The sequence below is a fragment of the Lithobates pipiens genome, unplaced genomic scaffold, assembly GCF_037356315.1.
Source record: "Lithobates pipiens isolate NorthernLeopardFrog02 unplaced genomic scaffold, aLitPip1_a1.2 Scaffold_18, whole genome shotgun sequence".
In the NCBI taxonomy this organism is placed as follows: Eukaryota; Metazoa; Chordata; class Amphibia; order Anura; family Ranidae; genus Lithobates; species Lithobates pipiens.
Window position 1 is genome coordinate 442,380,676 of NW_027507758.1, and position 18,450 is coordinate 442,399,125.

The 18,450-nt window shown below is 40.4% G+C and overlaps 1 protein-coding gene across 3 annotated transcripts in view; it reads right to left on the reverse strand.

Moving 5' to 3' along the window:
* The window catches only part of MED12L (mediator complex subunit 12L), a 740,921-nt gene that overhangs the window by 532,404 nt on the left and 190,067 nt on the right, over positions 1 to 18,450 (reverse strand). For all 3 annotated transcript variants that reach the window (XM_077488157.1, XM_077488156.1, XM_077488155.1), the window contains exons 15-16: positions 14,456 to 14,560; positions 8,058 to 8,222 (exon numbers count right to left, since the gene is read on the reverse strand). In XM_077488157.1, the coding sequence (XP_077344283.1) occupies positions 8,058 to 8,222; positions 14,456 to 14,560 (270 nt within the window). The remainder of the gene's footprint in view (positions 1 to 8,057; positions 8,223 to 14,455; positions 14,561 to 18,450) is intronic.

The window sequence follows — 18,450 nt, forward strand, 5'->3', positions numbered from 1 at the left end:
TCCAGCCTATTGCTCTTTGCACTGAAAAGTATAACTAACCTAATATTAATTTGGTAAGTCAGGGTTATCTAAATTGGCCTCACAGTATTTATCCAACTACATCAATCTTTCCAAAATAAATTAATACAAAGCCATGGGTTAAGAAACATAAAAAAGAGGTTGAGCTTATGACCTAAGAATTCTTAAATGAGAGAGAAGCCTGTCATGTGTTCTGGTAAGCAACATAAAATTAAACCAACTTCCTAAAAGTGAGTGCTAATTCTCAGAAAATGAATGATTCATAAATAATTAAACCCAAAGCAAAAAGTGAAGTCAAATATAGTAAGTAAATTATGCGTTAAATATAACATATACAGTATGCAAACTATACAGTGATATAATTTTCACACAAGTGTACCACAATATAACAGTAAATCATATCAATGAGCAATAATAAAATAGTGCATCATAAATAAAATGTGTGTTAAGTATAACACGTGTATATACAATGCTCTAAAAAAATATAAAATACCATTCAATGTGATGATAAAAATTTATAAAGTAGAACCAAAAAGAAGGTGGAAATTATATATCAAAAGTCCAAATAATATGTGAAATAAAATGATAAGACAGGAAAAGAGTCCTCCATAGTCCTACTATGAAGACACTGATCCAGTGTGAAATTATGCCAGCACTATACACTCTCTCAGTGTGAAGTGATCCAGAGCATCCTTATTCCCTGTACACACGGTCAGACATTCTGATCACAAAATCCGTTGGATTTTTTCCAACGGATTTTGTCCGAAACTTGTGTTGCATACACACGGTCGGACAAAGTTGTCGGAAAATCCGATTGTCGGAAAGAGGTGACATTAGTTGCATACGACGGGACTACGTAGAGGCTAGTAGCCAATAGCTTTGGTCTCGTAATTTGATCTGAGCATGCGTGGCACTTTGTCCCTCGGAATTCTCTACAAACGATCGGAAAAAGTCCAATGGGATTTTTTTGTCTGAAAATTTTAGATCCTGCTCTCCAATTTTTTCTGTCGGAATTTTCAATGGAAAAAGTCCGATAGAGCCCCCACACGATCGGATTTTCCGACAATATAATCCAATCGGACCTTTTCCCTCTGAATTTCCAACCGTGTGTACAGGGCAATATGGAAAAAATCTTGCCAAAGCGTCTTAACCCCCAATTACCGAGCGGTCATGGCGGACATGCTGGAATAAACCATCCAGCTCCACTTCTCTCCAGCACTTCAGACATTAAGTATCCCACTCCCAGATGTTGCAAGATTGTATATATAAAACAGATATGCCCGCATTAGTGTAATTCCAAAATGAAACTTTACTATACAAAAGTTAAAACTACTTACATATAAAAAAGTGTTACCGAGCACTTCTCAGAAGATAAAACCGGCTATAATACATATCGATAAAGCCAACATGCATGAGGATGCAACTGCGTTCAGACCCTGTCCCTATATGTTTCAAAGGAAGCTGACATCCAGTGTTAATTTTGACAGCAAATTTCAATTTAGTTTTAGTCTTAGTCTTAGGACTAAAATGGCATTTTAGTTTTAGTCCCATTTTAGTCTTCTGCAATTGTTTTAGTTTTAGTCATATTTAGTCAACTAAAATCTCTAGTACATTTTCTGAGCAAACTGTTGGCGCTATATAAAACCTGTATAATAATAATAATAATAATAATAATTTTAATCAACTAAAATTATTTTAGTCTACTAAATTTGAATTTGTTTAGTTAAATAATTCATTATTTAAGCATTTCTCTAGAATTTCAAAATGCATTATACAGTCCTGGAGTAAAAAATGCTAATATCATGGTATTATTTATGGTATTAAAGTTTGAACAAACTCACAGGTTCATATTTAACCCTCTGGATGGTGGTCTGAGGAGGCCTGTTATGCTGCACAGTGCTCAGGATGGTGGTCTGAGGCTGCAAAATGCTCTGGACAGTGGTCTGAGGAGGCCTGTAATGCTGAACAGCTCTCTGAACAGTGGTCTGAGGAGGCGTGTAATGCTGCATAGTGCTCTGGAGGGTGGCCTGAGGAGGCCTGTAATGCTGCAGAGGGCTCTAGATGGAGGTCTGAGGAGGCTTGCAATGCTGCACAGTGCTCTGGTTGGTGATCTGAGCAGGCCTGTAATGCTGCAGAGTGCTCTGGAAAATGGTCTGAGGAGGCCTGTAATCCTGCACAGTGCTCGGAACAGTGGTCTGAGGAGGCTTGCAATGCTGCACAGTGCTCTGGTTGGTGATCTGAGCAGGCCTGTAATGCTGCAGAGTGCTCTGGAAAATGGTCTGAGGAGGCCTGTAATCCTGCACAGTGCTCGGAAGAGTAGTCTGAGGAGGCTTGTAATGCTGCATAGTGCTCTGGACAGTGGTCTGAGGAGGCCTGTAATGCTGAAGAGTGCTCTAGACGGTGGTCTGAGGAGGCCTGTAATGCTGAAGAGTGCTCTAGACGGTGGTCTGAGGAGGCCTGTAATGCTGCACAGTGCTCTGGACAGTGGTCTGAGGAGGCCTGTAATGGTGCATTAATGCTCTGACTGGTGGTCTGAGGAGGCCTGTAATGCCGCTGAGTTCTCTGGATGGTTGCACACACAGTGCTCAGTGTGGACGGACGGTGGTCTGAAGGGAGACCTCAGGCCTGCTGTGCTTTATTTGTAATACACAATTGTACACACTCACAGTCTGCTCTGCTCTGGGTGGCTGGCGGCACAGTTGTCTCGTGAGTGGGTACTCAGTAGGTCTCAAACTAGCTGGCTTGTAATTTACAGTGCTGCTCTCTCACTCTCAATCTCAAACTCAGGTCTCTGGCAGTCAGCTTGTCAGAGTGCTTGCTTGCTGGGAGCAGATTGTGGAAGCAGGCCCAGTGAAAAAACGGAAGTTAGTTCACAAGGGTAAACATCCCTGACTCACATTTTTGTCCCTTTTTCATTCGTTAATGAAAACGGATTTGATTTTCGTCATAATTTCGTCAGTGGACAAAAATGTGCTGGAATTTTTTATTTGTTTTCATCACTGTAAAAATGCCCTTGATGAAATCTTTGACAAAATTAACACTGCTGACATCCTCAGGGCCTTAGACTGTAATGGGCTTAAGACATTTGACACACCTTGGGTCCACCATTAAGAACAGGATCTGATTACATTTGGACTTCTGACTATGTTGCTGGCTCACTGACTTCAGTTGGAATGCCCTGTCAAACTTCAGTGAAAGTGGAAATAATGATGTTGCAATTCAGCATTTCCAAAAGATGTATTGGAACTGAGTAGAGTGATTTTCAGGAATTTTTATTTGAGAGTTTTTGTAAGTGTATTACAAGCATTTTAGAAGCGTATTACAATCTTTTTACATGTGTATTCAAGATTCAGGTATTTTTATTTTAGCTAATAGAAAGCAATAGGGGGAGGAGATTAGGGGTGGAGAGCTGCTGTTTTGGCAGAAAAAAACATGTTGAGCATTTTTCAGGCATTCCAATTGAAATCTAAGGGGGCAATCTGCCTCCAATCTGCCTAAAAGAAGCTCATGTAATTTTGTGTGAGTGATAAGCGTTTTGCTACAGGCAGATATGAAAAAAAATATTTTTGTTCAAACTCACTGAAGGACAAATTAGTTGTAGATCTTAAACAATTAGGATTTATTGCTGCATTGAGGTGGTTGGGACACTGACAAACATAAACAAAAGTTAAGCCAGCCCCCTGTATGGCCCCGCCTCCAACAACCAGGCCTCAGTTTTGTGAACAAGCAATAAAGGGGCCTATAACACAGATGGTGGGATTTGTGTTCTTCAATCGACTGGAAGACCCCCAAGGGCTTTTAAAATAACAAAATTACCTAGGAAGGGTCATAACAAGGTAGGAATTTGACTTTCATGTTCAATTTCAATAAAGAACACAAAGCACTTTCCTGTAAGTAAGGGGGGTCAGGTTTGTAGAGCCCCTACTGATTAGAGTTAAATGATCAAGTGAAAGAATCCAGAGATAACAGCATTTAGACACTAGGAATAAACCAAATGAAGTACTTAAAGATAGAGAGAAAAACAACAAGAGACATAGAACGAGAAATTGGGCATAATAATGAGGATCATAGACAACGAGGATTCTCAACTTGCATAGGGTGCAAAACTTTAGGAAATTATGTACCTCAGAGATGGATTGCTGTTTCAGTTCCAGGTGAAATAAATCAGATAAAAAGGGGCAAAAAGATGGACTTAATAATCAGCATTGAAAGCAGAGATAAGCACCATTGGAAGATTACATATAGTCGATTTCATATTTGTGGAGGAACAGCAGAAACTAATGTCTGTTGACCTTGTAAGTTTAAAAGGTCCTCTGGAGGAGTAAGCACCAGAAGGGATGCAGTCATCCTTAAAGCGAACCCCCGGTCCCCCCCCCCCTTTCTTTAACAAACTCCTGCCTAGCTTGATGCTGGTTTGGAATATCTTGGATACTCACCCGCCCAGTGGATTCAGAGGTATCTTGCAAAATCCTCTCAGAATTCTGCCCTGCTCGGTCCTGCACTGCCATCTTCTTATATGATGTCAACGCAAGGCCTGCCGGCTCTTCCAGGTTCAGCTGCAGGGCCTTGTGATGATGATCCAGTAGCCCCGCCCCTCTTCCTTTCCAAAGGAGCACTATGCCTGCTGGGATATGTGATGTGAATATTCCAGGAGGCAAAGGGAGGGTAGTGCACGTCATTCATCTATGCAAAAAATAAATAAATAGTGCACTCCCCATGTAAAGGTGGGGAGGAGGGGAGGAGAGGAAAGAACTTGAACAGAAGGGTAAAGATCTACTTTAAATGTAACAGACTGCTTTGTAAGAAGGAGCAGAAGAAAGAGGAGGCTATAATTCTCAAAAATAGGCTCCTATTACAATAGGAAAACAGGTCCCAGGATTTGGAAAGCCTAAACAATCCAAGAACATGCACACCAGGGTACAAAAACACCATAGGTGATGAAGGACAACTGAAAAGGATGCCAGGTCATATAGTCAACAGTGGAAGCTAAAGAGGGAAGACTGGGCATTCAAAAAGGGGAGGGAAGGTATATTTCTAAGTAACCCAAAAGACTGTGCAACAATAACTTACTGGTAAAAGTGGGAATGGAGCTTGCAACACTTGTGTTAGCATATGACATTCCCTCAGGTTAAATCATTACTTCAGTGAAATTACACTGGCCAGAAAGTAAAAAGAAAATGGCACCCAAAAGTCCTAATAATGAGGTACCTCCTATTGCTTTAGCTCAACCAGCATTACTCATTAAAGTGGTTGTAAACCTTAGACATGAAATATGAATAAACCATATCCCTTTATAGTGTGTACTGGTCTCAATTAAAAGCAACACGTGTCATTTCTGTCTGCTGCCTCATTCCTCTGCTATCAGCATGAATCACTCGACTAGTTTTCCTGACACCAAAAAAAAAAGCTGATTGACAGACTCAGCTCTGTTGCCGAGTTGTGTGGAGGGGGGTGTGTCCCTTCCCTCTAATCAGCTTTCAGAGCTCTCCTCACTGAGCTCTGTGGAGTGGAGCTTCAGCTCTCTGCCCCTTTTTTAAAGTTCTCAGATAAGCCTTAAAATACTGCATTTGAATGGATGTAGGGGGAAAACGGATGGACGCAACTTATGTAAAATAATTCGTTTAATCTCTGTGTATCACTTGAGGCCACTTACTTCACTGCATATATGTAATGGTTTATAACCACTTTAATAAAAGACAGGGCCACAGCAAAAGGTTATACCAATGTTCTGGAACCAGATAGCGCTCTTTGGCTAACTAACACAGTACGAAATGATTGGAAGGCACCACAATGTAGAGCCAAATGCTGAAAGGACAAATTGACACTTCAAGAGGCTTACTCACAGAATGAGTTTTTAAAAACTTGGTTACACCAGAGGCTGTGCCACAACTCCTGACATAAAGATTGTCCTGTGGCTAACACAGTTCACCAAGGTTTGAAAAGGGCTGGAATGCAGAGTCCATTGCCCAATCCAGCATACTACAGTTTGGTCTGGATTCAGCCTCCAGTCTTTGCTGAGGTGGTGACTAAATTACACTAATGCACATAGATGCTGTATAGAGATTAGCTCAAGCCGCAATTAGAAGTTTTGATTGAAGATAAAGAAAGTTATCTAGGAGTTTCCTCTTTGATAGATGAAAATATTGAGAATAAAAAATATTTTTAGTTTTTCTAAGAAGAGCTGATGAAAATATATCCAACCTGATAGGATACTAACAAAAACCCCACAGGTGGAGGTGGGCTTATACAAGAAGCTGGCTTAACTTCTTTTGTTTACCAGTGCCCCCACCTCCTGAAGGCGGTGATATAACCAAAATGTCTAAGATTATCTCACATTCCTGTGTCCCTCAATTGACAAATAAGTAAAAGAGTGGACATTATGCCATAAGATTGATAGGAAAAAACTGTTTAAAAGGTGGACCTTCACCGCAAGGTTCTAATACTTCAGTATGTTAAATAAAAGTCTAACCATACTCAATAAAGAATTACACAACATTATTTTGGGTTGAGCTAATAATGTAAAATGTGCTCATAAAGTAAAACTATATTTCATAAAATATGTTATCAAAATTAAAACCAAATACAACATCCAAAACTAAAACAAGGTTTTGCAGGATAATGCTGATAGAATAGTGGTCTATCACCTGAAGCATAAAAAATTTTGGCATGACAAAACTAGACATTAAAACACATAAATTAGCCAGCAACAAATTGACCCAAACAGAATATTTGTATTCTAGACTCCAGACTTTAACCCAGAAGAGAAGTCCTGGCATGACTGGAACCTCAAAAATATCAGCTTCACATGTCTGATCAGAAACTACAGAAAATGCTTAAGAGGCTTTACCAGCTAATACATACAAAATTTTACATATAGTATCTTTTTCAGTCTGGGTTATGAATGTTTTGAAATGTGCTTGATAAGACATGATTAAGTGTTATAAGTTAAATCAGATAGTGTGTTTCTATTATTGTGACTTAGTTGAAAATCACACCACAATTTATGAGTAATTTCGGTAATATTCCAGAGTACTTCATTTTGTTGTCACATTATGAAGAAATAAATGTATATGACATTCTAAGTGAAACAGTCTCAGGTGTGCAGAAGGTGTAGAGCTTAAGCACAGCTGGAATAACCTGCCTCACATATATTGTAAGGATTAGGATATGTAACGAAAACATCCCACATTCCTCTTGAGTGCTTCCTCCCAGTCTGAATATAGATATCAGATATTACAACCGCTCACAAGCACAAAACAAGACGATACTTGTTTAGTTGCTTAACATGGACTCCTTTATTTAGAACCAAAATACAAGTCTTATATACAGTAGACGAGGAGGTCCCCCCTCCTGCTCATATTACTCTAACAATAGAACTGTAACCAGAAACCTAATTAACACGAGCTAATTAACTAATCCCTTAAAGCAGCCGATGTGACTCCATGCCCTCCTGAGCATTGTTATGATTAATTTCACCACAGGTCAGACTTGTTGTCCCCTAACTTCACACAGTAGATTATACATTATCATAAGTATCATAAGTATAACACAGGACACCTTCACACAACAGCAGAAGCTCCAGCAGGAGTTGCCCCTCTCCTACATTGTACAGAGGCCAATGTGATCAGCTCTCTCAACTAACATGCTGAGTTCAGAATCAAACAAACCAAGAATAGTCTTGACATATCCTGGGAGATATTGTGGATAAATATTACTGTCCCATTTTAAGTAATCCAAGATATTTTTTCTCAGTCACTATTTCTAATATGGCATATACAGGGCTCACAGAGTCTGTGTGTCTTGGGGGACATGGACCTGAATCTAAAGTAACACCACCTCAAAGGTCCCAAGGCCTACAGCTCACAAAGAGCACCATTCCCCCAAATGCCAGAGCCCATAATCGGTAGGCATTCAGTCCCCTTCCGGTTGAGTCTGTCACAGGATATTACTGTGACATTTCATGCAACCTACCAATCACTGTGTGAAAACTTTACAGTCAATGATCATCCCCCATGAAAATAGCATATCACTGCACTTACCAGAGGAATGGGAAAGTGTGTAGCATATTGTAAATGTCGCAGAAGCTCATAATTGGAGGGGAAAATGATGTCTCTCTTGACTGACTTTTCACTAGAGCCAGAGATTCTTCGATGTAAAGATGGAGGGTCATAATTGTGACAATCTCCAGTAACTGGAGAAAATATCTATTGGTCACATAAAAAAAACAAGAAATAAACCAGTCACTTTAAACAAAACTCAATTATAAATGCAAACCAGCATTTCAACGAGCTGCAGTTCATAGAATCAAATCTAAACTACAGGTAAAGGGTTTTATTGCATAGTTACATTGGTCTCGTTTGGATTATGCCTGCGGGACTGCTGTAGATACAGAAAATAACTGTAGTAGTCACCACTGCTACAGTGGTTGCAGCTGTCTTCCAGATTTCATGTCAAGCGGCTGCCCTGCTGCACAGTAACCACAGGGGTTGCTTGTTTGGCACAGGTGACTCCACATATGGAAAGGCTTCTTTGCCGTAACAGCTGTGGATATTGGAAACATACTACCTGAAGAACTAGTTCCAGCCAGCTCAATTGATTGCTAAAACAAACCTGGATATGTTTTTAAATGCAGAGAAAATACCTGGCTTTTAATAGGTATTAACACCAGAGGTTGTTGATCCACTGAATACTGTATACAATTGGATCAGGAAGGATTTTGTTTTGCTTTGTTAGAGCAAATTAGATTTTTTTTTTTTTTTTTTTAAGGATTTTTGTCTTGCTCTGACACTAGACTATTTTTTAAAGATTATATTAAAAAAAGGCCTGAATTAGTTCCTAGATACACATAATATAACTGGATACTAATATGTACAGGTAAAGTCGATCCAGTGAATATTCAGTTGCCTCTTGGAGGATCAGGAAGGATTTGTTTCCCCCTGCTTTATTCGGGGGGGGGGGGGGGGGTTGCCTTCCTCTGAATGAACTGTGGGTATACAGTGCATCCAGAAAGTATTCTGTGCTTCACTTTTTCCAAATTTTGTTACTTTGCAGCCTTATTCCAAAATGGAATCAATCCATTATTTTCCTCACAATTCTACAAACAATACCCCATAATGACAACATGAAAGAAGTTCGTTTGAAATCTTTGCAAATTTATTAAAAATAAAAAAACAAAATAATCACGTGTATATAAATAAGTATTCACTTCCTTTGCCATGACACTCACAATTGAGCATACATTGTATATTATACACAGAGCACACATTGCATATTATACACAGTGCACACACTATACACAGAGCACACATTGTATACTATACACAGAACACACACACTATACACTATATTTAAAACACCTAGACATTTTTAAAAATGCCCATGTTTTTTGAAAATGTCTAGGTGTTTTAAATAGACTTGCAGGAGGTAAATGTCTTTTTTGTATGTGTGCACTGTAATATTTTGTTCTGTTGTATGTTCTTATGACTGCACCATCTTTACCGCTTCCCGAGCGGCGCACGACAATGTATGTCGGCAGAATGGCATGGGCAGGCAAATTGGCGTACAGGTACGTCCATTTAAAATTGCCCCTGTGCCATCACGTGCGCGCTGCCAGCGTCGCGCATGCATGCCGGTCAGGACCCCCGTGAGTCCGACCATGGGTCCAATGGACTCAATCGCCGAGGGGAGGGAGAACGGGGAGATGTCGATGTAAACAGCATCTCCCCGTTCTGCCTAGCAACAAGTGACACTGATCTCTGCTCCCTGTGATTGGAGCAGAGATCAGTGTTCTGTAAAATCACAGCCACGCCCTCCACAGTTATAAACAAGCCCCTAGGACACACTTAACCCCTACACTGCCCCCTCCTGGTTAACCCTTTCACTGCCAGTGTCATTTACACAGGAATCAGTGCATTCGTATAGCACTGATTGCTGTATAAATGACAATGGTCCCAAAAATGTGTCAAAAATGTCCAATGTGTGCACCATAATGTCGCAGTCACAATAAAAATCGTTGATCGCCACCATTACTAGTAAAAAAAAATATTAATAAAAATGCCATAAAACTATACCCCTATACGCTATAACTTTTGCGCCAACCAATCAATATTCGCTTATTGCGATTTTTTTACCAAAAATATGTATAAGAATACGTATCGGCCTAAACTGAGGGAAAAAAAAATTATATATTTTTGGGGATATTTATTTTAGCAAAAAGTAAAAAATAATGCATTTTTTTCAAAATTGTTGCTCTTTTTTTGTTTATAGCGCAAAAAATTAAAAAATACCACCAAAAGAAAGCTATATTTGTGGGAAAAAAAGGACGGCAATTTTGTTTGGGAGCCACGTCGCACGACCGCGCAATTGTCAGTTAAAGCGTTGCAGTGCTGAATCGCAAAAAGTGCTCCTGTCTTAAGCCAGCAAAATGGTCCGGGGCTTAAGTGGTTAATGCATCTTTTAGGGTGTGCTTCCCCAAATATCTTGTTTGTCTATTGTATGGATTCTGACCAAATCCTTTTGGGCAGGAGCACCCCACTCCCTCATCAGTGCCTCCCATTAGTGTCCACCTGTGTTATAGGTGGAGACCTTTAGTTCTTCCATATAGATGAGTGTATGGCTCCCATGGTTCAGAGAAGCAGGATCTCCCATTCTATGGATAGTGTAGGACTCACTAACCATGGGGTCTTTGTCACAGTAAGTGGGCTTAAGTACCATATAGCAATATGGTGTGACCAAATCCCCATGTTTTTTTGAAAATGCCTAGGTGTTTTAAATAGCCTTGCAGGAGGTAAATATCTTTTTTGCATGTGTGCGCTGTAATATTTTGTTCTACTATATACAGAGAGCACTATACACAGAGCGCGCAATAAACAGAGTGCACTATGCACAGAGCATATACTATACACAGAGCATACAATATACACAGAGCCTACACTATACACAGAGCACACACTATACACAGAGCACACACTATACACAGAGCACTATACACAGAGAACACTATACACAGAGGTGGAGGGATGCAGTACATAGGTGGCCGTCCTTACTGGATCTTGTTCCTTTTCCTCCATCCCCCATACCCGGTCCGCATGCAGTCCCACATGCACAGTCCACTCCACTCCACACATAACATAGTGAGTGATGACTGGGAAACCGGAAGCGACGATGCAAAAAGCACCACCCACCGTCCTTTGGTCCCCGCCAATCAAACACAGACAAGGAGCCAAAGGGACAAATGAGTGTAGAGTGAGGAGTGTTCGGGGCGCATTGTTTGCGCCCTAAACCCTCCCTAAACATGGGCAAACCAGCTTCCCAGTTTTCAATCAGCTGTTTGCAAGCTGGGAAGCTTCCCATAGACTGGCGTGTGTCCGGCGCCTGGTCACTCTTAAAGTGAGGACTTTTTTTTCTTAAATGAGAATAGCTGGGGGGGGGGGGGCGGCGCCTGTGCACGGGCCGCCACTGATTGAAGATCCAGATGAGCACAGTGGCCTTCGTAAAATGGAAGAGGTTTGGAACCACCATAACTCTTCCTAGAGCAGGCCACTCAGCCAAACTGAGTGATCTGGGGAGAAGGACCTTAGTTGGGGTGGTGGCCAAGGTGACCAAGAACTCAATGGTCACTCTGACAGAGTTCCCAGTCCACCTGGACTTTGCCAAAAGACACCTGCAGGACTCTCAGACCATGAGAAATCAAATTCTTTGGTCTGATGGAACAAAGATTGAACTCTTTGGTCTGAATGGCAAGCGTCATGTCTGGAGGAAACCAGGCACTGATCATCACCTGGCCAATACCATCCCTACAGTGAAGCATGGTGGTGGCAGCATCATGCTGTGGGGATGTTTTCAGAGGCTGGAACTGGGAGCAGGGTACAGAGACATACTTGGTGAAAACCTGCTCCAGAGCGCTCTAGACCTCACACTTGGGCAAAGGTTCATCTTCCAAAAGGAAAACAACCTTAAGCATACAGCCAAGATAACAAAGGAGTGGCTACTGGACAACTGTGTGAATGTATTTGAGTGGCCCAGCCAGAGCCCAGATTTGAACCCGATAGAATATCTGTGGAGAGATCTGAAAATGGCTGTGCACCGACGCTCCCCATCCAACCTGATGAAGCTTGAGAGGTCCTGCAAAGAAGAATGGGAGAATGGGAGAAACTGTCCAAAAATCGGTGTGCCAAGCTTAAAGCATCATACTCAAGAAGACTTGAGGCTGTAATTGGTGCCAAAGGTGCTTCAACAAAGTATTGAGCAAAGGCTGTGAATACTTGTACATGTGACTTTTTTCCTTTTTTCATTTTTAATAAATTTGCAAAGATTTCAAACAAACTTCTTTCACATTGTCATTATGGGGTATTGTTTGTAGAAGTTTGAGGAAAATAATGAATTTAATCCATTTTGGAATAAGGCTGTAACATACCAAAATGTGGAAAAAGTGAAGTGCTGGGAATACTTTCTGGATGCACTGTAGGTTAGTGTCTATTTGTTTGTGTGTTTGTTATTTATTTATTTTTTTCAAGTTGGGTAAACTGGATAGACTAGTGTCTTTTTTCAAACAGATTAACTATGCAATTCTTATTGTAGGGTTCTGTATACGTTTTTGATTTATTTTTATTTTTTTTCTATGGAATTTTTAATGGAATTGTGTCTTTTTTAAACCTGACTTACCACATTTTCAAAATAAGGCATAGAAATTAAAATTTTGATCCAGTACGAGACCTAGGCCTAACCTCTTTGGATTCCTCTTGGAAAGCATCCATTAGGGCAGCTTACAAATCAGCTTTATGCACTGACCACTGGGCACGATTAAAAAAAAAACTCTATATGTTGGTATCTTACTCCCTATAGACTCTCCAAGATGCACCCGGGCACTCCATTAGAGTGTCAGCGTAACTTTGGAAAAACTGGCTCTCTAATCCACATCCTGTCTTATTGCCCCATCAATCAGATCATACTGGAACCAAGTCTTAACATTCATTTTAGGAACAACTATAACCTCTTCAGCAGCAATGGCACTTGTGCATATCAATATAGTCTCTGTCCCATCATTGGTCAGAATCGCTCATTCTCCTCTGAGCCAAATGTAGTCTTACTAGACATTGGAGGTCTATGGATATTCCCAATCTGTCTGATGTATCTAGAGTCAAACCAGAACTGTGCACTTGAACATTTGAAAAGCAACAATATATCTAAATTCATTATCTCCCAGCAACCTTGGATCTCTCACTGGTTATATAAAAGTTGATGTTTGAAACTATGTCTAAGCTTGGTAGTCTAATTTTTAGCCCCTCAATGTTACCATTCTATATTTCATAGCCATTTTAAAATTATTGTCAGGACCTGGACTTGACTCTGGGACCTCTGTTGTGTCTGGTAATGACTGCTTGCTGAACCACCTGGAATTCTGAACAGTGCCCTGGACATTTCCTTAAATGTTCCTGCCATGAATCTTATTTGCCTTGAACCTTGAACTCTTTTCTCCTCCCATGAACCTCCTGATTTAAGTCATGTCTCTGCACTTCCTGATTGCCAAAATATTATTCCTTCTCCAGCCAATATCTCATGTTTGTCTCTCCTGCTGCCGTCCATAACTTCACTACTTACTGACCTTTGGCCTGTTCCTCAACTATGCTTCTGCTTGATTCCTATCTGCTATATCTGCTACTGGACCATAGCTTTCTCACCTCCTGGTGGGATGATCCTGAGGACTGCAACCTGGTGCTAACACAACGAAATCCATCTCCACCATCAGAAGCTCATCGGTTAGTACATAGATTCCGCACCTCCGGTGAGCCTGTGTCATCTGCCAGGGTGACCTGCCCATGATCCTATCCTTCTGGTTCCTGTCTTAGCTTCCACTGTTATAGCGACTGGTCTTCAAGCCTAACCCCTTGATCATGACCGTTATGTATTTCAATCCAGTACTTCAATGGGTATTAAAGCTTGGCCAGTTTTCTTCATGGCTTATTATTATTATACAGTCTAATTGTTAACTATACATCTTGTAAAACATTGTATGTGTTTCAGTGTTTTCATTCAACTTGCCATCCCGTTGAAAGCATTGCACCCTCAACTATAAGATTGGAACAATACATTTTTCTTTCTAGATTTGATATTTTCTGTATATCACTTGTCTTTGCAAAAACTTCCTTCAATTTCAATACAAACCTTTGAAACTAATATTTTTGATCCAATCTATCCTTAGATATATAACAGGAGCTAGGAGTCTAGTACAGATATTTCACTAAACATAGAGAGGAATTAATGTATGATGAATGCAGTTGCTCTGAATTGTTTGTTTTTTCTAATGTGATTATTGTTTAAATTTAGGAATATACGGTAAAATAGGCTGGCGACCTAAATAGATGGTATCTACAGTTATTAATCATATATAGTATACAAAGAAATATGTTCCACGATCTTGTTGTTTTGGCAAACATACCGGAAATTCTGATCCAAAATCTGTCTTGAATTCATTTTTCTCTATATCTATATCAAGGAGGTGGGCTGTTCCTGAGTCAATCTCCATTTGGTCAATGCCATGTTCCTACGAAAGCAGAAAATAGAGGAAGCTATCAGTAAACTCTTGCTATAATGGTACATCTAGTATTGAGGGTTACTTAATTCAAATAATATACAGTATATACTGTACTTAACAGTTTCCATTAAAATCAAACCACATATTCACGTTAGTTACATCAAAGCTCAACTAGAGCTAGATAGCATGTATATCTAAGGGGTGTCAGAATGAACATCAACAGGAATACAAACAGCAATAGAACACTTTTTCAGTGAAAGCACGGAAGGCTAAGGCTGGCCAAACTTGGATTGCTTGTTTTTTCATTCATCCAGCAGGTTGACCACTGAACTAAGTTGTGTACATTCATACAACTAGAAACATTTTTAGGAATGAAGAATTGTATCTTGTTTCATGACCAGGCAAACTTTTGCTATTTAAATAATAAATTGTAAGCAATACTAGACTAACTATAAAGAAACTGTCAGTATCTTAGTTGTTACTGTTCCAAAAAAAAAAAAGCAACCCGACTACAGCCTACAGACTAATAAGATCTTGTGTAAGTTAAAGGTTAGCCCAGCTCTTATCAGTAGCAAGAGCTTTAGCTGATTACTTTCTCACTTTAACCAACACATAGGAGTGATCTCTGAATAAATAAATCATGTCCTTATTGTATGTGGATGAAAATAAAGAAATCATGTATCGACTTTATGTACAAGTAAAAGTAAAATTTTCACCAAAGGTGGAGACTTATTCCTGTTAGTGGGGTACTAATGCTGCCTAAATATTTCACTTTAACTACTAAAAATATTAGCTCTGAACAGTATGTGGGTCTATCAGCCTCTTTACTCACTAAGGGCATCGGTAATACAATGAATGATCCTTTAGGAAAGTCAAATCTAGAAAATAATAAATAAAAAAAATACATCTTATATACATTAGATGACTTACAGGTTAACATAGAACTTATAATCATTTCTGTTATAGGTCTTATATTGATTTCTACTTTGAACAGTATGTTGGTAGCATACAACAATCCGGAAATCTGGGAGAGCAGGATTACACTAGCATGAATTTAAAGTGCACCTCAACTTTCACTGAAAAAAATAAAGCAAAAAAAAAAAATATATATATATATATATATATATATATATATATATATATATATATATATATATATATATATATATATATATATATATATATATATATATATACACAATTTCTAAACAAGCCATATTGTAATTTGTTGTTATTTGAATATTGCCTTTCTATTTTAATCAGCAGTGCTGTAATATTCTGTAAAATGAAATGCAACATGGCAGTGCTGGTGTACAGCATGCCTGCAAAAAAGTAATGTTCTGCTTGTGTGATTGGCTCACTGATTTTCCCAGATACAAGTCAAATCTTAGGCATCCTCTACAACAGAGATTACACTTTTGCTGTGATGCTCCCTAAGTGTTAAAGGATAACTTTACCTTTTGTAACATGTTACTAGACATGTGCAGAGTAAAATATTTCGTTTCGGAATTTCGTTTTCGTCCGAAAACTTAATTTATTTAGTTACTCCCGAAATTCGTTTTTATTTATTTCGTTTTTCGTTCAAAAATTGCATTCGTCCCAAAATCCACATGAATTACGGTCGAATCTGTCTTTGAAGGCTTATGGTGTCTGTCGAATGTATAAAGAAGATTCGATGAAGCTAGTATACATTATACTTTAGAACCCTATTAAAGTCTATGGGACTCCAACGTTCAAAATCTAAAGTGCTAATTTTAAAGGCTAATTTGCAAGTTACTGTCCTAAAAGTGTTTGGGGACCCGGGTCCTGCCCCAGGGGACATGGATCAATGCAAAAAAAAGTTTTAAAAACGGCCGTTTTTTCAGGAGCAGTGATTTTAATAATGATTAAAGTGAAACAATAAAAGTGTAATATTCCTTTAAATTTCGTAGCTGGGGGGTTGTCTATAGTATGCCTGTGAAGGGGCGCATGTTTCCTGTGCTTAGAACTGTCCCTGCACAAAGTGTCATTTATGCAGGAAAAAAAGTCCTTTAAAATCACTCGCAGCTATTATGAATTGTCGGCTCCGTAATACAGAGAACACTCATTGAAAGTCATTGATAAAAAAATAAATAAATAAATAATAAAAAAAGCGTGGGGGTCCCCCAAATTCAATTACCAGGCCCTTCAGGTCTGGTATGGATATTAAGGGGAACCCCGCGTCAAATTTAAAAAAAAAATTGACGTGGGGGTCCCCCTAAAAATCCATACCAGACCCTTTATCCGAGCACGCAACCTGGCAGGTCGCAGGAAAAGAGGGGGGGACGAGAGAGCGGCCCCCCCTCCCTCCTGAACCATACCAGGCCACATGCCCTCAACATTGGGAGGATGCTTTGGGGGTCTGTGACCCCTCAAAGCACCTTGTCCCCATGTTGATGAGGACAAGGGCCTCATCCCCACAACCGTGGCCGGTGGTTGTGGAGGTCTGCGGGCGGGGGGCTTATCAGAATCTGGAAGCCCCCTTTAACAAGGGGACCCCCAGATCCCGGCCCCCCCTGTTTGAAATGGTAAGGGGGTACAAAAGTACCCCTACCATTTCACAAAGAAAGTGTAAAAAATTGTTAAATAAAACAAACACACTTTTGAAAAATTCCTTTATTAAAAATAAAAAAATTAAAAAAAAGATTCCAGCGGCGGTAATCCACTCTTGCTATCCAGCGACGGACGGTCATCTCTCCAGCGATGTCTCATCTCATCCAGCGCAGCGAATCCATCCTTCTTCTGTCTCCGTGGAGGAGACACTGCAAGGATTCCGGCGGCCTGACGTTTCTTATATACGGTGGGCGGGGCCACCCGTCACCTGACCCCGCCCCCCTCTGACGCAAGGGGAAACCCGGGGTTCCCCGTGACGTATGGGTGACCCCGCCCCCCTCTGATGTAACGGAAACCTGCCTGTGTTACATTAGAGGGGTGCCGGAATCCTTGCAGTGTCTCCTCCACGGAGACAGAAGAAGGATGGATTCGCTGCGCTGGATGAGATGAGCCATCGCTGGAGAGATGACCGTCCGTCGCTGGATAGCAAGAGTGGATTACCGCCGCTGGAATCTTTTTTTTATTTTTTTATTTTTAATAAAGGAATTTTTCAAAAGTGTATTTGTTTTATTTAACCATTTTTTACACTTTCTTTGTGAAATGGTAGGGGTACTTTTGTACCCCCTTACCATTTCAAACAGGGGGGGCAGGATCTGGGGGTCCCCTTGTTAAAGGGGGCTTCCAGATTCTGATAAGCCCCCCGCCCGCAGACCTCCACAACCACTGGCCACGGTTGTGGGGATGAGGCCCTTGTCCTCATCAACATGGGGACAAGGTGCTTTGAGGGGTCACAGACCCCCAAAGCATCCTCCCAATGTTGAGGGCATGTGGCCTGGTATGGTTCAGGAGGGAGGGGGGGGGCGCTCTCGTCCCCCCCTCTTTTCCTGCGGCCTGCCAGGTTGCGTGCTCGGATAAAGGGTCTGGTATGGATTTTTAGGGGGAACCCCACGTCAATTTTTTTTTAAATTTGACGCGGGGTTCCCCTTAATATCCATACCAGACCTGAAGGGTCTGGTTATGGATATTTAGGGGGAACCCCACGTCAAATTTTTTCTTAAATTTGAGGCAGGGTTCCCCTTAATATCCATACCAGACCTGAAGGGCCTGGTAATTGAATTTGGGGGACCCCCACGCTTTTTTTTTTTTATTTTTTTTTTTTTTTATCAATGACTTTCAATGAGTGTTCTCTGTATTACGGAGCCGACAATTCATAATAGCTGCGAGTGATTTTAAAGGACTTTTTTTCCTGCATAAATGACACTTTGTACAGGGACAGTTCTAAGCACCAGAAACATGAGCCCCTTCACAGGCATACTATAGACAACCCC